Source organism: Cupressus sempervirens, chromosome 6, assembly GCF_028749045.1.
Source record: "Cupressus sempervirens isolate cs-2001-9-10 chromosome 6, ASM2874904v1, whole genome shotgun sequence".
Classification (NCBI taxonomy): Eukaryota; Viridiplantae; Streptophyta; class Pinopsida; order Cupressales; family Cupressaceae; genus Cupressus; species Cupressus sempervirens.
The window spans coordinates 288,789,257-288,814,339 of record NC_143123.1 but is presented as its reverse complement, the minus strand read 5'-3'; the positions used below and the strand labels follow the sequence as shown (position 1 = coordinate 288,814,339).

Below are 25,083 nucleotides of genomic sequence, written 5' to 3'. Positions count from 1 at the left end.
CCTATAATAATGTCTTCCTTTTGGTGTAATGCATCGTCCTTATTGCTGCCATCTATTTTCTCCCACTTGTGCAAATGAGATATTAGTTTTTCTTCACAATGCTTGAAAATATGACTGACCAATTTACATGCGGCTATAGAGGGGACACATTCAAGATTACAAACAACCCATAACATAGATGTGATGGGTTGGGATATTTCGTCCATCTCCTCAATGCATGAAATCATAAGACTCTCCATAGCAATTGGAATCTTAATATCATGATCTTCCTTGATGGTAACCAAGAAGTGATGAAACATATCATGGACCAAATTTTGCAATTCAAGATCTAAGAGAAGATTACTTGCTTTGACATTTGCACAATTCTCCAATATTGTAGATCTCCTACCAAAAGGGTCACTACTGAAGTCATCAAGACTCTAAAAGCTATCAACTATCAATTGCAATATCTCTATCATGGTGTTATCATCATACGGTGATTTAGGAGCCAAAATTCTCAAGACCTTACTGAGACATGCTGCAACTGCTAATCTTTTATCCTTGTCATGGTGTCTCAAAAGCTTGGGTTGACTTAAGGCATCCTTAATCAACGAGAGGATTCTCTGTATAAATCTTGAAGGTAATTGGTCCACTTGACACAAACATACTTCCAATATATCTAATGGAAGATCAACACCCTCACTGAGCTCTTTGCCAATCCTTCGTAGTGCCTTCAACTACCACTCTCCATCATTGTTCAGGGCCATAGTGTGATCCAAGTATGAAAATCTCTTAATCATCCAAGCAGACTAGCAAGATCACCAACTCTGATACCACTGTAAAGTTCCAAAGGCAAACTCGACCCGAAGGGACTTTTGACCCGAAGGGGATCTCAGCTTGAAGGGGGATCTCAACCCAAAGGGGATCTCGACCCGAAGGGGATCTTGACCCAAAGGCAATCTCAACCCAAAGGAGATCTTGACCCGAAGGCAATCTTGGCCCGAAGGGGATCTCAAGTTGAAGGCAATCTCGGCCCGAAGGGAATCTTGCCCTGAAGGCAATCTCAGCCCAAAGGGGATCTCGATTTGAAGGGGATCTTGACCCAAAGGCAATCTCGACCTGAAGTGGATCTCAACCTAAAGACAATCTTGGCCCGAAGGGAATCTCGACCCGAAGGGAATCTCAGCTCGAAGGCTTTGATACCACTGTAATGTTCTCGAACGATTTTAGAGATGTTCCCAAAAGTTTCAAAAAAATTCTCGAATGATTATGGAGATGCTCTCATGCTGCACGATCATATCCCTATACGGCCTCAATTGCTCATGTTGCGCGGCTACTGCCCATGTTGTGTGACCACTTTCCCGAATGGTTTTGGCGATGCTCTCGTGTTGCACGACCTCAGCTTGTGCTACATGTCCTCAACTTCCCGTGCTGTATGACCACCACCCATGCTGCACGACTACTGCCCTTGCTGCGCGACCACTTTCCTGAACAATTTCGAAGATGCTCCCATGTTGCGCAGCCTCAGTTGCCCGTGTTGCGCAACCATTTTCTCGAATAGTTTCAAAGATGCTCTCGAGCTGCATGGCCTCAGTTGCTCGTGTTGTGCAGCTACTACCCATGTTGTGCAGCCACTGCCCATGATGTCAATTGCCCATGCTGCGTAGCCACTTTTTTGAATAGTTTTAGAGATGCTCCTGATGATTTCTACTTAGATACCACTGTAAAGTTCCAAAGGAAAACTAGACCCGAAGGTAATCTCAGCCCAAAGGGGATCTCAGCCCGAAGGCAATCTCAGCTTGAAGGGGATCTTAGCCCGAAGGCAATCTCAGCCCAAACGGAATCTTGACTCAAAGGTAATCTCAGTGGGAAGGGAAACTCGGTTTGAAGGGGATCCCAACCTGAAGGCTATCTCAACCTGAAGGAGATCTCATTTCGAAGGCAATCTTGCCCCGAAGGGGATCTCAACTTGAAGGGGATCTTGACCCAAAGGTAATTTCAACCCAAAGTGGATCTCAACCCAAAGGCAATCTCAGCCTGGAGGCTCTAATACCATTGTAATGTTCCTGTCCACCTCTGAGATAAACAAACAATGAAATAATGGTGTTGCCTTACACGAGAATGACTGTACGCATGAATGGGCAGTCCATACTATGCTAAGGGAGTGTTTTGATGGCCGTACGGATGGTATTTGGACAATTCATACGATTGATTTAGCAGACCCGCATGGAAGACATCAAAGGGTTGTACAGTGAGTTCAAGCATGATTGTACAAACTGTTTTAGAGGGTTGTACAGTGAGTATGAGCCATTTGTACGGATGATTGCAGAGAGTCGTACAATGTTGGTTGAGTCGTGCAGTATTTGGTGGCTGGAGCCAATGAGATGTGGTACGAATGAAATTGGGTGAATGAATTCAATACAATCAATATTAAACTCGATCGCCTTTGCTAGAGATATCAATAAAACCAGTGCACATATAGAATAAGAATTACCGATTGATATAGATGTAAATATTTGCAAACAATAATGGCACTCCAATTTGCCAGATTTGAGCCGAGTATACATAGGCGGAACAGGGCGAGGGTTGATTCCCATCAAAATTGCAAGAGCCAAATAGGGAAGATCTTTCACTTCCGAAATGGTGAACAACAAAGAATCCCAACAGGAATTCACGGTGCATAGAAAATAATCCAAAAGCATACCTACTACTACCTACAAGCCATGCTTAAATACCCTTCAGATAAACATCCCGAGGGTTTACAAAAATAGCCAATGGCCAACACCTATGGAACAAATAAATAAAAATAGGTCCGAGATATACTAAATCAATTGGAACCCCTAAATACAAACATTAATAACTTGGGCCCAAATTAATTAAAATTTGGAACATTATAGAGGTAAGGGCCCATGTAACCAACAAGATGACATCGTAGGTGGCATAATAGATAACTCAGTGAAATAACATGTGAATGAGGTCCAATAAGAATTAAAGCTAGCCATGAATTTATTTTGTAAAAAATATATTAAATGAAGAATCTATATAATTATAAGAGTCATATAATATTTTTGTTTTGGTTAAAACCATTGTTAGAGACAACTTCATGTGATTGTCATATAAGATTTTCCCTTGTAGTTTCATATCCTTCTCAATGCACAACAATGGGCAGAGTTTCATGAGAAATGATAGTCACAAAGACCAAGTAGAATACATATTCAAATCATGAAGACATTTTCATGATGGTTATACATAAGTGCACCAGTCACCAAATAATCAAAAACCATTGTAATGTTCATTTCTTTTTTGAGTATATGACAAAACTTATCTACACGAGACAAGATATAGTACCCTTTTCTAACCACTTATGTCTAGTTATGTAGAATGTAGATGATTTGAAATTGGGGATATCATACACACCCATAGAAAAAGATACATATTAAGTATAGGTTATTAACTGTTTCACTAGTTTAAATTCCCCTTCATTGTGAAAACATGTGATTTCCTTCCCAAGATTATTAAGTTATAATTTTCTTATGTAGTGCTCATACATCAATTTGGAAACTTGGAAATAAAACACAACTTAAGCACAAATTAGTCAAGTTTTAGTGAAACCAACCCTCTTGGACATTCACTCTAACCTATAGGTTCTAGTGTTTTAATATTTCAATAAATAGATGGGTGGAGCACTTAGCTAGGGTGTATATCCAAGTGACAACATAAACAATAAAGAAAACTAAAATAATCACTTTCAAGTATTCATGATATTAATCAAAATTATATTCATGTGATTATTTAGCTTATAATAACACCAAAGGATTACTACAACAACAAAAGAGAAGGAAAACTAGAATGTTGAATATTTATTTCTAAAAACAATGTTAAATATAGATTAATTAAATAAGAAACTATCATTTAATTTAATTTTCCCTATGAGGTAGAATTTGAATAAAGGTACATTACAATAAGTTCCTCAGAACTATCATTGAGGGTCATCTTTTTGGAAACAATACTTAGAAAAAAATTACAAAATATTCAATCAATAAGATTTAACCTTACACCATATTGCTACTTTCAAAAATAGGGCAAAAATACAAGTTCACTACCGTTTGCACATAGCAACATTGCATTCTGAAAACCAAGGGTTCTTTGAGCACTCTTAAGCCAAATTACTTGCTATAACAGAGGACCCTTACTGTCCTCTTTGCCAGATTTATTTCTCTCTTGGATTGAACAACTAGTTGTCGTCACATGATTTGACATTGTACCTACAACAAAATCTTCATTTGGTCATCCCAAACTCAATGCCAATCACCAAAACCATTTTGCAAATTCCAAGGTTTTGTTCCTTTTGATAAGCCTTCTATTCTTCACCTTAAAGAACATCCCCCCAGTAACAATTCCACCATCTCCATGAGTACCCCATGCTTGAATTTAAACATTCCATCCATCTGTTATTTTTCACCTTCCCATAAAAAGGGTGTAACAGATTCTCATAAGTAAATGTCAAAGAGAACTCCATCGTACACTGCAACAACTAATCTACCACTTCTTTGTGAAGAGAGCCTCTTGAAGAATTATAACTATTTGTTAAGAAAGACGTCGTACTTGTCACTTGAATGATGTTCATTCCTTCACTCATTAATTGTCGCACACAAATCAATAAGTACAATTTACCCCCGTTAAACACCACTATTACATTCATTTAAAATGCATGAGTTTTTTTAAAAAAGTTTCCATGGGGTTAAGCAATAAGAGTTTCATCTCTGAAATCTAAACAATCGCATAATTATCCTGGGGGTGTCACACATTCTTTAGTTAGTCTCAGGGGTTTAATTCTCCATCCATGTGTGAGACTAGATCTTTAAAGTTTTCCACCACCACTTCATTCAAATTCAGTGTTAGGGCCTACTTGGACATTTGGTTTGCTTCCTTATTTCCCATCCCTTTGATGTGTGAAATTTTGAAGTCCTCCAAAGATGAAAGTTCCATTTTGATGTTTGAGATGTAGTTTTGGAGATGCCAAGCTTCCAATGATCCCTTTATTATTGCATTTATGATTATGAGAGAATCCCGTTCCACATGGAGTTTAATCCACCAAGCTTCTTTGATGCTCTGATTGCTAGTAAGGCAATTTTAACCTCGACAATATTATTAGTTCCATCTTGCAATCTCTTACCTCCCAGCCTGAAGGACCTGGATTGACTTTAGAAGCGTCATCAAAGTTGCATTTCCACCATCCATCTAGAGGTTTTTCCCAAACCATAGAATCCTTAGGAGCAGAAGTAAGATTAACCTCACCAAGCCCATTCATTGGTCAAAAAAAGGTTTGAGGTAACTAGCGTGAAGGATGAAGTGAGATTCAAACCAAGGTTGATGCATAGCATCCGGATCATAAGTCTAACACTACGCCTCACAACACACCTTCACACCAACTTGACCACTTCTATGTCCTTAAAAGGGTTTGGGATAACCGAAAGGAAGGACAAAGTGAGACTCGAACTGCGGTTGATGCGTAACACTAAGATCATATGCTTAACAGTACACCTCACGACACACCTTCACACCAACTCGATTACTTCCACACCCTTAAATTTAATATAATTTTATCAAATAAATAAAGTAGATAATAGTACATTATTTAATTAGATATAATTATTTAGACTAATTAAATAATCAGCAATGAACTAAACTAATTATATAAAATAACATAATAATAACAATTAAATAATAAATAACTACATAATAATGAACTAAACAATTTTATCTTATTAAATCATTTCATATGTTTCTATTTTTCAAAAAAAATACATAAAACATTTAACTCTTATGAATGCTATGAATGCTAAGAGAGTATTGAAAGGAATCTAATTTTTTGACCTCGTCCAAAAAATCAGAATAAAGATTACTATATAATATTATAATAATATAATAATATATATTATTTGTGCAATAATTACCTCGATGGGCAGGGGTGTGCAGTTTTCCCCTTTCACATTTAGAGGCGGCAGAAAGGAACATGAAGGCATCTGCTCTGCATCTTCTCACCCTTACCTTTGCTTAGGATGAAAGCAATAACTCAACCGAAAGCAATATTAATATCTTTTACGTAGCTCAGTACTGGAGCAGAGGATAGAAACCTAAACTGCTATATTTTGTTGTTGAGTGATGAAAAACGCGCAGCTCTGGCCATGTTGGGAACCATAGCTTATGTTTTGTAGCTTCATTTCGTGGCATTGCACCCGCAGAGAATAAGAACCTATCCTCTCGCTCCATTCGTTCTTTTTCATTCTAAGTCAGAAAAGTGCTTGGGCGATGGACGTATTCAGAAAAGAACTTTACTCCCCAACTTGACTTATTTCTCTTCCTTTATAACCTAAACAATCAATATAAAATATTTATTCATTGCGGTTAAAATGTTGTTCTATAGAGCGATTGATTATCGGAGGCATTCACATTCTACTTTTCATTGAATTTACTCTGGAATCTATAAGCCTGAACTCGAAGCAGTGCTATGATTGATCACATGTTCAAAACTCATAGATTGCAAGGGTTTATTACATATATAAAAAAGGCTTCTTTTTATGCCTGCAGGACATAGACAACTTCTTCTTTTACTAAATTTCATTCTCAACTAACATTCTTGCGCAATACTGAAGAATGCGAATTTTTATTAGCTGCAAATGCTGTTAGTTTCCACTATATCCGAAGCAAAAATGGCTTTCTTTTCACGCTCTGGCTCGTTACGGAGGCTTTTGTCACCTCGTATCGCTCTTACAAAGCGTCTGTCATGCGTCCCTAATAACCCTCATTGTATGGAATGTGGAAACAGGTTAATGGGTCATGAACCAAATCCCTTAGATAATCTAACCAAATCTATACAATTCTTTCCAATGGCAATTTTTAGAAGTCCTGTACACAAGGAGTTGATTGATACAACTCCTATAAGGTCGTTACAAAGCAAGTTCAAATTTCCAACTGAATTTGGAAGTCATGGTCTATTTTCTAGCTCGTTGCTCACGAGAAAAAACAAAATTTTGAGGTCTACATACTTTTTAAATCGTCGCCAACTTTCAACAAAATCTGAGAATCCTGGAACGGAGCCAATACCACTGGAGGTGGTCACCAGCGACGAGCTGTATAGTCGGTCAGATGCCTATGCTGCCATTGAACTTGCTTTGGATGCTGTTGTGAAGGTTTTCACTGTAACAAGCAGTCCTAATTATTTTCTTCCATGGCAAAATAAGCCTCAAAGAGAAATCACAGGATCTGGCAAGTTTCGACTTTTATCTGTTTATGTTTTGTAGCTGGTTATTGGAACGATGCTCTCGTATAAGTAGTTTATTTAGCTTTATTTACCTCAAAGTAATTTAGTGTTTGTTGTGCAGGTTTTGTCATTTCAGGCAGGAGAATTTTAACAAATGCTCATGTCGTAGCAGATCAAACTTTTGTGCTTGTTCGCAAACATGGTTCTCCAGCTAAATACAGGGCAGAGGTGCAAGCTGTTGGGCACGAATGTGATCTTGCCCTCCTCACGGTTAGTAACGAGGAATTTTGGGAAGGAATGAATTTTCTCGAATTTGGGAACATTCCTTATCTCCAGGAAGCTGTGGCTGTCGTGGGATATCCTCAAGGTATGTTTTAAATTTAATTAAGGGTTCTATCCTGTCGCCTTACGATGCACCTATCTTGATATTTGCTGATTATATTGATGATTATAGCGATTATAGACTGACTTTTCAAGCTGTTTCATTAATCACCTAGTACTTGCCACCCACGCATCTTCTTAACTGTATGACATACAGTGCTTATCCTTTGTCCTGTCAGGTGACCACTGAGCTAGTCACCCAAACAAATGTTTTTCCATCAGAATGTGATCCGGTCCTCGCGTGCTAGAGGAAAATTGTAGCGTTTGTAGTGTTTTCTATTCATATTTGAAGCTAATCATTGAGAACTTTTAGTTGAAACAATCTAACATCTTAAATCAAACATTTGCTGCCCATATTTTTGCATACATGAGAATTGCCGAAAGCATGAGTGTATTTTGCAGATTATCAGAAGTTATCTCAAATTTAGCCTAGATTCGTACTCATCATACCTGGTCTAGGATTACGTAGATATATTTAGCAGGTGGAAAGCATATGTGTTGTTTAAGAGTTTCTCTACACTTCAGGGTCTAGGTTAGCATTGCTCCATGCACAAATACTTGAAGCCTTTCCATGTTTCCTACAAAGTGCGAACTTATTATTTTGGCATTTTCAAAGGGATAGGATGGGTTTTCACAATTTGGAAAATCTACCATTAGTTTTCTCCCTCGTACTCTTTATTAGAATTGTATAAAGAATGGAGAATTCCATCTTGCTTTAATCATAAATACAACAAAGCATAAAAAATTTCTCTGCAATTGGTGAAGGTTTAAGGGATGTTTAACAGATTCAAGTCATAAGTGTTAGGGAATTGCCTCTCTGATTCTTTTCAAGTGTTCAGATTCTATAAAATTTTAAATATATTAACACTAACAGATAGCAGCCAGTCCAAGTTTGCAGCTTTTAGCAAATAAATCTTTCAATTTGATATTATAAAATATGACATTCAACCCGCTGGATAATTGTGTCAGTTCTGAAACTGACCTCCTGCAATACGTCTAGTCTATTTTTCAAGTCAGATACCTCTGATAATCATATAGCATAACTCATGAGAGTTATATTGTAACTCGTTTCTTTGTGTGTGTGACAGCTGCAGAAGAGTCCATATGTTACCACCCTGTGCAAATGTCTTCTTCGAATTAATTTAAATTTACCGACATTTTGCACTATGTTTTATACTCTTATTATCTGCACTTTTATTCCCACTAGAACCCAAAGTGTGTAAGGGCATTCTACTTGTTTAGTGGAATCATTTACAAGTGTGTGTGTTCTAATTCGATGGGATAAAGGATCAGATTTTAATGTGCATTCCTTATATCTCAAATGATTAAAGAATGCATTGACAGAAAAAGTTATTTGTAAAGTTAACCTTTGATAGACAATTAATGTATTATAGTATTGTAATCTTCCTTAAGAACATGCTTTTCATAAATAAACACATAAACAGAAAAGAGCAAAATTCTGCACATCAACTTTTGAAATATGAACTGCAAATCTGATGTTAGTTTTCTTAATCCAAGAAGTTGAAAAGGGGAATGCAAGAACCCTTACTAGAACTGAGCCAAAATTAATTCAATTTTCAACTACATACCATAGGCGTTCTGTCAAACATTTGTATGAGTATAGCATTCTGAGATATTCACTTATCGTTGAAAGTCATTTTACCAAACACTTTGCATCCTGTCTTTAGGCAACAAGAAAATCTCTGTTCTAAACTTGAATTTGAACAGTTTGCTGTAACAGAACAGCAGAATAAACAATAGCAACAAGCACTACAAGTCTACAAAACACCTCCCTGCTCAGAAAACTTCTGTTTTTGAATTCTTATGGTTTATATGTTTCAATTTTCTTTCATAACACTCACGGTATATAGTGCACAACAGAAATAATAAATGTTTGCCAGAAGATATCATTTCAGAATCTTTCAGAACAAGTTCAGAATAGAACATTAATAATCTGACCTGTGCATAGTGCCCAGCAGTGACTTCTTTTGCAAGGAATCAGTAGAGCATTCAACTTATAATAATTCTTTGAAAAAGCCATGTTTTAGTCCAGGGCCTTCCTTACAGTCAGTGGCACTTGGAAGGAACATCCACAGTCACCAAAGAAATCTGAATGTAATATTTTTTTGCCAGACTTACAGAGCAATTGACCCTTCTTAATGCTGAAGAGGCTGTGCAATTCTCTTAATAAGATGCTCAAATAATTGTAGAGTTGCTCGAACCAATCAAGAGACTCTATATATACATAGGAATCATATTCTGAAGCTTCACGCCAATCTCAGATTGCTGCTCCCAAGTTCATTTCCAGACGGCAATGAAATTTTGTATTTGCAACTACCTTCATCTCTGTATTGTCATGATGGTGCTTTAAATTTTTTGTTTCCTGTCTCGATTCCTCTTTTGCCCAAGTTATATTTACTACCTTCATCTCTGTATTGTCATGATGGTGCTTTAAATTTTTTGTTTCCTGTCTCGATTGCTCTTTTGCCCAAGTTATATATATTAATGGAACGGAATGAATACTATACACATAAAAAATGTAGCAATCTTTATGTCACTACATTCAACCAGTGGTAATAAGCTTTATTGGCTAGGTTCAAATGAAATATTAATATTCCACCTTACACTCACCCTAATAAATCGCCAGTGCTCCAATATACTTCATGGCATTATATGATTTGCTTAATATCAGAATTATCAGCTTAGTAAATAAACATTCCATACAAAATATTACGCTAGTCTCCTGGAAACACTTTTCAATGAGGATTCATATAAATATGTGTTGGCCAATAAAATTACTTTAGAGGATGAGCTTAAATAAAGTCAGTGCCTGCGACCTTTATGATCATTCTTTTAGACGACCATATGATCTCATTATTTCTAACATCCTCAACTCATTCAATTTGAAGTCACACAACATAAGTATATTAAATTTGCTGATAATAATCAATGCAAGCCAATCCCCTAATATTTCTGCAGATAACAATTATCTTTCCAAAGTATATATATTAATTGTCAAGAAAGATTGATATAATTAACCTGTAATGATTTCTTGTTGACAAATTGGCACAAGTGTGAACTCTGTCATGAATCCACCATTTCAAGAACTAGGCTTTTGTACAGCTCCTCTGATCACTGAAGGTTATCATCTCCAACAATTCTCCAATACAAAGCATCAGCAAATATTATCTTAACATTTGAACATATGATTAAGCCTCTCCTTAAACTTTTGTAGCATTTTCCATGAAGCTCGTGGCCTTCCATTAGCCTGTTTTTGTCATTCCATTTCTTGGCCTACTAAAATGACGTGACTTTTATTTTATAATTCTGATTGATATAAAAGTCACTTCAATTGCTCTGTAAAATAATTAAGCTGTCATTAAGTTTCAACTACTTAAATTTTATTTATTTAATTAATTCCTAATGTCCCAAGAAAAGGGACATTAGAGTCCCTCCTTAGAGATTGCTTGTCCTCAAGCAATCATAAATTTGCATACCTATACTAGGATCCCAAATAAATCTTCCAAGAACTCCATTGCACATTCTAGACCAATTGAACTTAGAGTCAAAACTTTCCACACTCCAAAACAGTCTGTCCAAATGCAAATCGTTCTTAGTTTTATATCTTTGTAACTCATCATAACAGCCATCTAAGAAAAGCAATCCATATATCTTGCAAGCTACAAATCCTCTTTTCCAAGGAGAGTACATCTCATACCATGATGAATCATAATCCTCTTTATACCAATCATTCAGTCTCTTCTTATTTCTTATCATAAAGTATCCATCTCATCAATTTGTGGGCTAAAGAGAAATGATATGCACTCCTCACAATGCAATCAAGTTGATAAGTATCACCTTCTTTTTGCAAAGATTAATGTGCCAATCTGTTGACTCGTACCCATTATGCTTTTGCTCCTCTACTCTATCAAACTATTGTTATTGTAAATCGATGTTGTTGTAGTATGAAAGTACAAACTACGTAATAAACTAAAGGCTAACTAAGATGACCATTAAATAAATATTATAATATTCTCATGCCCTCCCTTAAGGGTCATTGTCTAATTGCGTTTTCTGGTCACAAATTCTTCAAAACATTCTATTGTTGTTGAGACCCTTCCTGGATCTGCAGAATGTCAATGACCAAGAATAACCAAAATCTGTCCAAAAAAGAACAAAGAAGGGTGTCCCCTTATTTAGAATGCTTTGCAACAAGAGACAAGAGCCTACCATTGTCTCTTCCACCTGAGACGAGTCTTCCACTAACCTTCCCCGAATCAACAAAACATTTGACTAAAAAATCATTACAAAAACATCCAACCTGATGTTAGATAACGAAGATGCTCTTCCTTGGAGATTGAAACAAATACTGACAACAATTGAGATGATTTTGAGGAAAAGTCAGCAAATCCTCCAAACTTTGCAGATGAGCATGATGCCCCAAAACAAATTTCAAATACCCACAATTTTTTAGGGGAAAATTTGGAAAAACCAAACACAAATTTTGAGGTGAAAAATTGATCAAAACTGGACAACAAAATTTGAGACACAAATCAGAGAATACAAAGCTTCGTTTTTGAGGAAAAATGGTAAAACCCAACATATAAATTTTGAAGAAAAAACTAGAAACCCACCAGACATTTTTTGAGAAAAAAATACAAACCCACCAAGGAATCCCACACAACTTTGCAAATTACGAAATTGCAAATTTTTTGAGGGAAAAATTATGAGAACCCATCAAATAATTTTTTAGGGGGAATACTAAATGAAAACCCATCACAAAAATCCTCATGCGGCAAAACATGAGACCTCACATGGTAAAATAGCACATGCAAACAAGTAACAAAATACACATGCAAGAACATGCAACTCACATGCAACCTTTGAAAATCAGAGATATTTGCCCAAACCAAGAAATAGTGCAATTAAAACACTTGACCTATTAAGAATATTAACCAAGATAAACCTATAGGTTTGACAGTACAAACCGTACGTCCTCTTAATGGTAATATATCTCTAATGTTGGCATTTAATAATATATGTATCTTTCCTATAGCTGCCGGCGATTTCTAATGATGCAATTGTTTGATGCTTGACCAAACTAACACTTAGTTAGTCATTACTAATTTGTGTCTTCCAGATCACCAACTTAGGAAGAATATAGTTAGTGCCAAGTTAGGAAGGGTTATGTCCCTTGAGGGACATACCCTTTAGAAAGGATATATAAGTAGGTTGTAAATGCAGATTAAAGGACACACAGTTATAGCAGCTCCTCTAAGCATTTTATATCCTGCGATTTATATCTGAGATTCTCCCTCACGATAAAAGGTTAAATATTCAGTATTGGATCTGCATTTTAATAAGCACTAACTTCATCAATATTCAGAATACTTAGAAGATCATTCTTAGCATATAAGACTGGATTAAAAGTTTGATTAAGAGATGAGGATTTAGCAGAAACTTTACATGGTATCAGAGCTTTGGTAATCGAACCTAGGCTCTGCTAAATTTTAGTAATCAGACTTTGTACACATCAAGCAATAATCTTCTATCTTCTTTGGCCTACACAATCAGACCTGAGGACAAGTTTGATGGGAAAGAGCACTTTGAAGCCTGAAAGTTTAGAATCATGATGATTCTTGAAGAGAACAATGTAAAACAATTCATTGATGTAGCATCCAAACAACCCTTAGCTGAACCTCACAATTCTATCTGGAGCAGAGGAAATAGAACAGCTATTCAAATCATCTTGGATGGAGTTAAAAATGATATTGTACCTATGCTTACAAAACATCAAACTGCCTTTGATATGATGAATGCATTACAAAATGCCTATAAAGTGAACAATGCAACCAGGTTTCTTGCAGTAAAAAGGCAATTGAATCACATTTAGATAAAGAAAGGAGAATCGATAAGTTCTTACTTCCTAAGAGTTGCCGGCATTAGAGATGAACTATCAAGCATAGGAACCATCATTAGTGACACAGAATTAACACTTATGGCTATAGATGGATTTCTAGATTCATGGGAGACATTTGCACAAGGAATAAGTGCCAGAGATCAGCTTCCAGACTTTAATAGACTCAAGAATGATTCTCTTTAAGAGGAATCCAGAAAACTAAAGAAAGGAGGGAAACCAAAAGTAGAAGATGAAGAACTTCACGTTCTTAATACAAACTCCTATAAGCATTTCAAGAAGAAAAAGGGAAATCAAAAGAATGGAGGGCCCAAGAAAGATCTATCTAAAATAAAGTGTTTTAAATGTGAAAAATTTGGACACTATAGATCTAATTGTCCTAAAAATTCCAAACAACAGGCAAATTGTACAAATGTCATTAGAGAATAAGATACTTATTTTCCTGAGAACCGTGTTTTGTATTCCTCTCTATCAAATGAAATCTCAAATGAGGCATGGGTAATTGATAGTGGATCTTCTAGACATATAACGGGATGCAAAGAAACTCTAGATTCTTTATCAGAAAAGGTTAACGGTGAAGTTACCATTGGTGATAACTCAGTACACTTAGTTGAAGGAATTGGAAATTGTACTTTGAAACAAAAATCAGGAAATACTCTTCTTCTTAAAGATGTACTCTATGTACCAGGGATTAAAAGAAACCTAATCTCAATTAAAGCACTTGAAGATGATGGGCACAATGTTGCATTTGTGGATGACAAAGTATTAACTTGGGCTAAGAACTCCTCTATCAAGAAAGCAAAATTAATTGGTCAAAGGAAAGACATTTGTATGAATTGAATAAAGAATCTAGTCATTCTATTCAAGCCCTAGTTCACGAAGCTGTAAATACAAATGAAATATGGCACAGAAGATTAGGGCATCTAAATTTCAAAACTTTATCAACTATGGAGAAGATGGTCACTAGATTACCTAAACTAAATAAAGACCACCCAAGTATTTGCAAAGGGTGTGCTCTGGGTAAAAGCACCATAAGTCCCTTTCATGATAGTACTAGGAAAACAAATAATGTACTAGAATTAATTCGTTCAGATTTATCTCTTGGAGGCTTCTGGTATTATATCTTGTTCATAGATGGCTTCTCTATGAAAGCATGGATTTACTTTTTAAAATGCAAGGAATTAGAAGAAATCCTACAAAGATTTAAAGAATTCAAAGCATTAACTGAAAATTTTTTAGGACATAAAATTAAAACCCTTAGAATTGATAACGGAGGAGAATATACCTTAGACTTGTTTAAAAAGTTTTGTAAAGAATCGGGGATTAAGTGGGAGTACACTGTTCCTTATCCAAAACAAAACGGGGTAGTAGAAAGAGAGAATAGGTCAATTATAGAAGCTGCTAGAGCCATGTTTTTTGACCAAAATCTAGAATATTATTTTTGGGCAGAAGCCTCTTGTACTGTTGTATATATTCAAAACAAAAGCCCTCACTCCTATCTTAAAGATAAAACCCTTGAAGAAGTATTTACTAAAGTAAAACCCAATATAAGTCATCTTAGAATTGTTGGGTGTCCTGTATATATTCATGTTCCAAAAGAAAAGAGAACCAAGTTAGAACCCTCTGGGAGGAAAGGCATTTTTGTAGGATATAGTGAAACATATAAGGCATATAGTATTTTCATATCTGGACATAAAAGTATTTAACTTAGTAGGGATGTAATCTTTGAAGAAGATCTTGCATTCAAAAAAACCAAAAGTTCTGATGAACCTTCTCCTTTATCTAGTTTTGAAAAAAATAGTGAATTTGGGTCCCAGAGGGAGAACTTAGAAGAAATTGAAGATGAAATTTAAAATATGAACCTTGAAGAAAATTCAAAGAAAAGACCACTTTGGGCCATAAAAACAGTTGAAGCAGCTCAAGACTTTGCTGCACCTTCCGGAACAGTCAGAGAAAGCAAAAGACCTAAAAGATTCTTTGGTTATACAACAAACACGAGTGATTTATCCAAAACAGAGCCAACCAATCCTTCTGATGCTATTAAACATACAACCTGGAAATAAGCTATGATAGAAGAATACCAATCTATTATGGGAAATGATGTTTGGGAAATTATTCCAAGACCTAAAGGAAAATCTGTTGTTTCTTCCAAATGGATATTTAAAATAACGCATGTTGCTGAGGGTAGTATTGAGAAGTATAAAGCCAGATTTGTAGCTAGAGGATTTTCTCAAAAAGAAGGGATTGATTATGAAGAAACCTTTGCTCCTGTTGCCAGATATACCTCTGTAAGAGTAGTCTTAGCAATTGCCACATCAAAGGGATGGAAGGTACATTAGATGGATGTGAAAACAACATTCCTAAATGGAAAGATTTCAGAAGAAGTATATCTGGAGCAACTTGAAGGATTTGAAACTCATGATCCTAACGCATCTGTTTGCAGGCTCAATAAAGCTCTCTATGGGCTTAAACAGGCTCCTAGGGCTTGGTATGAAAAAATTGATAAGTATCTCACCAGCTTAGGATTCTTCAAGAATGAAGCTGATCCAAATTTATATTATAAAAGAGATAAAGATGATATGGTAATTCTGATATTGTATGTCGATGATTTACTAATAATAGGTGATGCTCATCTCATAGATCAAAGATCTAACTAGAGAATTCAAAATGAAAGATTTGGGACTCCTTCATTACTTTCTAGGACTGGAAGTACGACAGAATTTTGACAGCATCATACCTAATCAAGGAAAGTATACATCAGACATTTTTAAGAGATTTGGAATGTGGAACTATAAACCTATGTCTTTTCCAATGGAGACTAATCTACATAAACTTAAGGAAGCAGCAGTAGAATCACCTTCCATAGATTCTACTCTTTATAGACAGATGATTGGGTCCCTTATGTACTTAGTAAATACAGAACCGAATATTTGCTATGTAGCTAATGCCTTAAGTTAGTTTATATGTGAACCAAAGGAGATTCACCTAGTTGTAGTTAAACACATTATGAGATACTTACAAGGCACTCTTAATTATGGACTCAAATATGAGAAAGTTGCTTTAGACTTGCATGGATTCACCGACTCAGATTGGGGTGGAAGTGTTAAAGATAGGAAAAGAACTTCAGGATGCTATTTCAGTTTAGGATTAGCTATGATATCTTGGATATGCAGAAAGCAGTCTTCAGTAGCTCAGAGCTCCACAGAAGCCAAATACATTGCAGCAGCGATGGCCTCTCGTGAAGCAGTCTGGTTGAGGAAGCTACTTGTAGGATTATTTGGGCAAGCCATGAATCCTACGATTATTCATTGTGATAATCAGAGTTCCATCAAGCTCTTAGTGAATCCAGTTTTCCATGATAGGTCCAAGCATATTGAAATTCCTTACCATCATATAAGAGATATGGTAGACAGGAATTCTGTAAAATTGGAATACATTTGCATTGCAGATCAGACAACAGACATACTCACCAAACCTTTATCTATATTGAAGATAGAACATTTCAGGAGGAGACTTGGTATGGTTGAGTTGTAATCCATTTGTACTCTTTTGATTATTAATAAAAAAAAAAATATATTTTTTTGTCAAGCTATTGATTGTTATGGGCTCCACCATGTGTAATCATTATTTAAAGAGGTGACGATCTCTAAAATATTGAACACTTGTATAAAAGGCATTATGAGAGATGAAGATCTCTTAGATAATGTACTAAACAGTAGACTTTACTATAATATCTAGATGAGTTTTAGATCATATTGTGATGTTGACATTGCTATGTTCATGGGTCACAAATTGGATAAAGAAAGAATCTTAGTATTCTCCGGGTTTATCCTATATTCCGGTAGATCTTAAAACTCAGGATCATGTTGTGATATGGAACTACTAGTTTCTATGAAATCATAACTTGGATAAATGAAGAAATTACTCTTCAGATTTATCCTGTATAATATCACTAGTGGCAGTGATTTGTCATATTGCAGGTTTAGTAATATGACTTTGTATCATGTGTTCTATGATACCTAATACTAAGAAGAGACATACAGATATAGAGTATTAATTCTTGCTTATACATCTGTATTGGTGTTGCTAGATATAATATCTCTTTGTAGGATTATCAGGTTAAGAGGGAGTGTTAAGAATATTAACCGAGATAAACCTCTAGGTCTGACAGTACAGACCGTACGTCCTCTTAATGGTGATATATCTCTAATGTTGGCATTTAATAATATATATATCTCTCCTATAGATGCGAGCGATTTCTAATGATGCAACTATTTGATGCTTGACCAAACTAACACTTAGTCATTACTAATTTGTGTCTTCCAGATCGCCGACTTAGGAAGAATATAGTTAGTGCCAAGTTAGTAAGGGCCCTTTAGAAAGGATGTATAAGTAGGTTGTAAATGCAGATTAAAGGACACACAGTTACAGCAGTCTGCTTCTCTAAGCATTTTATAGCCTGCGATTTATATATGAGATTCTCCCTCACGATAAAAGGTTAAGTATTCAGTATTGGATCTGCATTATAATAAGCACTAGCTTCATCAATATTCAGAATACTTAGGAGATCATTCTCAGCATATAAGATTGGATTAAAAGTCTGATTAAGAGATAAGGATTTAGCAGAAACTTTAAATGACCATGCTTGCTATTTTCAGCAAAAATCTTCGAAAGCGAATAACAATTTTCATAAAATACCTCAAATGATTTTTATTTCAAAATTTCAGAAAACAAATTTTTCAAGAAAAATCTCAGATCAAAAGAGGGTTGAAAAATTTGCCAAATTTTATGAAATTCCATCGATATGCTCTAATAGCATGTTATGGTAAAATGATGTTGTCGTAGTTGTATTAAACGAAGGAGAAAACTTCTTATATAGATTTACAAATATGATGTTTCTAAAACAAAGGATCATGAATTAAAGACAACAAAAGTAGAAACTAGTTAATAAATTAAAGACCAACTAAGATGACCATTAGAGAAACATTATAATATTCTAATACTATAATCTGAATCTCACATCTCATTAAATGCTCCATCACCTAACTTGAAGAGTGGGGTATCATATATCACATTAACATTTACCTCAAATAACAGATTGTGAATAAATTAGAAAATTGCCTCCTGTTGATTTTTACTTTCATTTTCTAGTTTCTCAATCCAAGGGGCAGCAATGTAATATCTTGACATAAAAATGTACTCGTACACTTAGCTTCCATCTTGTGTGTTGACACTACTCTAGGCTTGCCATCTGATGAAACCTTTAACATACCTGCTTCCTATCCTCTAAAAACTCTAATTGCATCTTGTGATGATCCATGTGTACTTATCAATAGATTGAAGCCACTGCATGCTCAAAACCACATCAAGTTGTTCCAATTTGATCACATAGAAGCTATCAGTAAATGCATATACCCCCAACCTGAATACTAAGCTGAGTTATTCTTGTTGTGCAACTCAAGGTTCCACCATTAGCAACTATCACCTTGAAACCTAAAAATTTCTCAACCAGTAATCCACACTGCAACTAATTGCTCACCAATGAAGTTGTCTGTAGCACCTGTATCTACCAAACAGACTACTGGCCGTCCCTTAAGTACTTTCTTTAATAGAAAGGGATATTACGAAGGTACTTCTGACAATGTAGCTGGGGTTAACTTAGGCTGATCAGTCTTATTTTCATTCCTTCCCACCGAGGGCTGCCCATTACTATCCTCATAATCATTGTCCTCATGTTTGCTGTTCTTAATGTGCTCTTCCTCATCCTCTGAAACTACCTCAATGTAATGTATTTTCCCTTTTCCAAAGCACCTGTATTTAGGAGTCCATGGTTCTTTACAAGTAAAGCACAATTTCTTCCTCCTTTGCTTATTTTTTGTCTCATAATCCACCTTAGGAGGGATGGTCTTAGGCTGATCATTAATCCTCTGATTTGCTTTAGAGCTTTTACAATTTCCAATAGGTTGTTGATAGGAAATGGATAAAGTTTCTAGGTCCATTGCCTTTTTAATTGCATCTTGTAAAGAGTCGGGTTGAGGACCTTCACAAATCCTTTGTCTTATCATTCGAATTTTCAACAAATAGCACGACCTTCCTTTTCTTTGACATGTCTGGAACCATCATTGAAATTCTCTTAAACTCATTGATAAAAGAATCCAGTGAACCACTCTGTAACATACTTCTATATCCTTCCTTTCAAAACGAGCAATTAACTTATTATTGAACTCCTTGGATGTATTAATCAATCTATGGTCCAGAGTCATGAGTCCATGATGTAAGAACCCCAAAAAATTCTAACTTCACCAACCAACTGATTTGCTATGCAACTGATATGTTTGTCTTGAAATTTGATAGTTACATGATTTTTCTTGAATTTTTCAAATAGATTGCTAGACAAGAAATAATAACATTGCAAATATAATATATTGTAGAAATGAAATAGAGCTGCAATGATTCATATTGAGCACAATATATGTATTTACAATGCTTTTCATTAACCATCATACCCTGAAGTGCTCAAGCTTTTATTATATAATCTGAAAATGTATGGCAGCAATGTGTGAACCTGTAGATAACAGTTGGTAATGAATATTCAATGCTGGTAATAATTGCAATGGCTGCCACAATCAATTTTGGAAATTCCCCTTTAAAAATCTGCACTTAAACCGTTGGATCTGTCAATTTGCCATTAATATTCTTAAAAACCTTGAATAGACTTTATAAATCTTCTCATAAATGCTTCAAACCTGATTTATAATGGCTGCAATAATATATTTAGGGTCTGCAGTTGATAAACCTTTGAATCCATGCTCAATCCCACCCACGTCCAAAATTTTCAAATTTTCACCAATTATGTTCAAATATGACCACTGTTATGTACCCAATCCTTGAAACAATCTTCACCTGATTTTTAGCAACCTTCAGTAGCTGGAATCGATGAGTGTTTTCGTTTCCAATGATCAATTATGGCTGAAGCCTAGTTGGTTCCTTCTCCAAGCAAGAATTCTAAAAAGCACGAGTCAAATGATCATCAATAATGAATCTATTTGCTTTTTGCAACCTTTTAAAGCTGCAATCTGCTTAAAAGTATCTAATCCATTTTCAAATTTACTTTCAGGTTTTTAATAAAACCTTATATTATCTCCTCAACATGGGTGTTCACTTTATGCAATTAATAATGCACTTTAAGTGGCATTTAATTGAGGGTCATGTCTCCATTTGCACATTAAGTGATTTTTAATACCTTATGTTATAATTGCACTTTATTAATAAGTACATAACTGCGTAAATGATCATTATTTCTCAGTCCCCTCTGAGGCTAGAAGCCAACCATTGTGTTCACTATGCACTCAACTGCCTTACAGAAAATAGTAAGGGTCCCCTCACTAACAACCACTGACTTACCATAAATTACAAAAGCAAAGCACTCAAGTGGAGTAATGTCACCAAACACCCAAGTAACTACCTCTGAAGACCCTCTATACATACCAATTAGCTTAGGAGGGTCAAGGTAATCGACTGATCCAATCATAAACTGTATCATCCCAAAAAGAGGACATTATAGTCTGCCCTCCTTGAAATTGCTTGTTCCCAAGAATCTTAGAAGAAAAATAACACATTGGTCCACCTTGATCCTAAGGGTAGATCTGTGTAATGTCCCTATTGAAACTAACTAGCTCTTGTAACAACACCACCAAAATAGCTGACAATACCTCCTGAACAAAATCAATACCAACAAGTGTCACAAGAGGAAACAACTCAAAGGGAAACAACTTGTAAGGATGACAAGGTTTACTTCCCAACACTATGCAAGGTGAACTGTCATAAATGCTCTCTAATACATGTGCAATTGAATTGTACATCCAAAAGAGATCATGCACATATGGAACAAAAGTAATATTGTAGGCACTCCTTATTGTGGAATCACCGAAAAACTCCTCAGTGAGCTCTGTCTAAAATTGCAATGCACTGAAAGGATCTCAAATTCTGAATAGAAGAATTGCAAGTAGAACATCCTCCAACTTTCGCTGCACACCTCTGATCTCAACTTCCATGTCAAAAGTGAAGCCAACTAATGGGATCTTCCCAAACTATAGAGCTAACCTTCTCATGGCCCGGGTCCCAAAGCAAAACTGAACTCACATCCATCTGCTATGTGGAGAAGCAAATTACAGAAGGTGTATATAACACCACAATTATCTTCAACCCCTACTAGACTCACACAGATGTGTTGACTTTGTAAGTAATTCCTCACCGAAGATGGAGTTGAATGCTGGCAGCTATTGCTTCCATCTAATGAAGAAGGTGAGTACCCATCCCACATAAGATGGTGCAAACTCAGAAGCAATCCACTGTTTGCCCCATAGGGTAAAGTTTAACATATTCGAGAATGCAAAGTAAATGTAACAGAAGAAATGTAATATGAGAGAACTCATGTATGCTTATTCATTAATCTCATCAATGCTTAACAATGTATCTTTGAATGAAACCAAAGTACTTCTATTTGAGGACAAAAACAACATACCTCAAAGACATACATGAACAAGTATAGAGGTGTCGAGGGGGTGCAAGTGCCAATCGTTGACAACCATCGCCCAACTGTCCAACACTTGACAAATACTAACAAACATTAATTATCCAATTAGCTGACAACATCAGCCCTCAAAAAAGAAAGTAGTCTCTGGACGACACACAACAAATTGGGGACTGATACAACTATACAAAAGAAATCTAGAAGTAGGTGGGGGTTGAGAGAGCGTCCCTAATGAAGAAGGTGCTAGTAGTGATGTAGATAATGCCAGTTGTGCTTTCAACTTGTATACTTGCTCAGTTTGTAGCCTCAGTCTCTCACCTCTAGCCTCAACCTCTCACTATGAATGTTGTCTCCAAGAGCTGCTTATCCTTCCTATCTGTCTCCTCTATAGCTCCAATAAGGCGAGTCTCCACCATCACCCACTCAATCCTCTCATAATTTAATTATACCCTCTTAGCTGCTCTCTCAACCCTCTTGATGAAGGGTACTCGCCTTTTAACACGAACATACACAACATAATAGAGAAATACAAAAATTTGCAAGAACGGGAAATTGGCTTCTTGTTATCTCCAATAAATTGAATTACAATAATAAGAAATATGACATGCAAAACCATATGGGCCTTTTCCTTACAATATTGTACAAGCCAGAACCTCCATATATGTCCCCAAAACTGTCCTAGACAACCCTACGTGCCTTCTTTATACAGGTAACTTTTACCGCCCAAGAAGGTTTTAGAAATTTTAACCCTAAACTTTAAGGTCGACGAACCCCAAGATATTATTATTTATATTTTATTACATTAGAGTAGGCCCTAGACAACTTCGGAACTCAAAATAATTTTTAAAGGAAATTCATTTTCATCCATATTAGGTAGTACAACTTGCGAAGACCATAAGTCATCACTAGTTGTCTCGATTGGTGATTATGATCCCATTTCGAAAATGCCATGAACTGCTCTACAACGTTTGATAGAGCAAGCTCTAGTCAGTTGAGATTTGACCCCTTTTTGTAGCCTCTAAAGCCTTCAAAACTAAGTTAAAAGTTTTTTGTACCTTGCTGTTGTCAATATTGAAAATTTTCAATATCTTCAAAAGTAGATTTGATCTTGCAATGACACTTTATTGGCAGACTGATATATATCCAAAGTGAACATCCAGGGAAGAAATTAGAACATTCTAAGCTCTAATGACTAAGTTACTAAAAATAGTAAGCTTTCAGAAATAACAACTCTACACTGAGGTAGCTCTTATTGATAAGACAAACAAGATAATATTTTTGGGTGATGCAAAATTGCCTTTACACCTAGGATGCCCTTGCATCACCTCTCTTGGGCCAACTGTGCCTCCAACTGTGCCTATTGACTCTTGTGCTGAGCCAACTCCTCCTGATTGGTCAATGTTGCCATCCGAGCGACGTCAGCCCTTGATACCATGTGCTAGGTCTGGCTTAGCTCACAGTACCCCTCTTGGAGTGCTTTGCTCAATCTTCCTCTATGAAGAATGATTCCGACTCTTCCACAGGCTCCAAAAGGCCCCAATCCTCCAACATCACTGGGCTCTCTGTAGCAGGCCATCCTTGAGACTCAAAACACTGCTTGAACAACTGAATGCAACCTCCTCTCACAAACACTATCAACCACTCAACATCTTGGTCTACCACTTGGGCCTACATCAAGCATAGGCCACTATCCTCCTTGCGCTTGCCTCCATAACGACCAAGTATTGTTGGGCGCTTGCTGCCATGTCTACCAAGCATTGGTCCAGGTCACTAGACTCACCAATCTTAGGTATGTGTTCAAGGGATACATGTATCCTACCCTAAAACTCCTCTTACACTTTGATGTCATGCATTGATCTATTTCCAACTTCCTCATAGGTGAACTCCATCCAAATCTACAATCTCTTAAACTGGTGGTACCTACTGCTGCAATGAAAGGTGCATGGTACCAATAGGTGCCATGGGCATGAACTTGAAATGGGTGAGCCAAGCATCCATGGTCGCCTCTGACTCAACACCCGTGCTTGCGAACATCTCAACATTACCATCCCTCAACACATCCTATCTAGGTTGCTCCATGGCTACCACTTTTGTCTCAACCAACTCTGTCTCTACCACTTCTACCACCTCAGGCTCTTTTGCTATTGTGGGCTCTCTAACCTTTGTCATAATAGGCTCATCTTGCTACTCCACGACCGTAGTGCTTATGCTAGAAGGTGTGAAGGTGACGGTGCTCCAAGATGTTAAGGTGATTGTATCACGAGTCTCCCTAAATCCTGATACGGATAAGGTTCCCATTGTCATCCTCGATGAGATAGACGAAATCAAATGGCTGCCCCCCAGATAGAAGAGTTGAAGTGAACACAACTGTCTATACAAGAGATGTAGGGGTACCTAATATAACTCCTAAAGGGCTCTCAACTTCAACCTTTGAGTCCAAACGACCATGTGACCCTTGCCTCCAAGCGCCATATGGAAACTTCCTTTGCTAGCCCTTAACGCGTCTTCTGATTCCTCGTGTCCACTATTATCACCATACTCTCCATTTGTCTCAGACTGTTTGCCACACCACACTTGCCACTTATGTTTCTTGCTTGACTAAACCTTCCCTTTGAGTCCCAAAATAATTAAATATAGCTAGTAAAAGATAGGTGGCTAGTCGGGGTGTACACAACCCTGTAGCATCAACTCCTATATGTGAGGAGACACCTACATCTGCCCAACCTCAAGAAAGAGACCTGCTACATGGTGAGACATGTAGGTCTTGTGCTGGAGCATAATGAACTCCATCCTGCTTGCTAACATTGAAGCCTAGTCGTATACAACACCATTTGTTATCCCATTCATCAAGGCAATTTGAGCTACAACAATATCAAACACGCAACTAGTTCTTGTTAGGTAACTCTTTAATACATCAAATAGGCACTTCAATTCATCTTGACGAAGAAATGACTTATTCACACCCCATTCTTCTACTAGCATGCTTGAGGGTATCCCATTCGCTAATGC

General features: G+C 36.4%; 1 protein-coding gene across 1 annotated transcript in view; it reads left to right on the top strand.

The window, feature by feature from the left end:
* Positions 1-5,916: 5,916 nt before the first annotated feature.
* The window catches only part of LOC149552346 (protease Do-like 10, mitochondrial), a 180,790-nt gene continuing 161,623 nt past the window's right edge, over positions 5,917-25,083 (top strand). The window contains exons 1-2 of the mRNA XM_089787880.1: positions 5,917-7,248; positions 7,365-7,610. Coding sequence (XP_089644006.1) covers positions 6,660-7,248; positions 7,365-7,610 — 835 coding nt within the window. The 5' untranslated portion in view covers positions 5,917-6,659. The remainder of the gene's footprint in view (positions 7,249-7,364; positions 7,611-25,083) is intronic.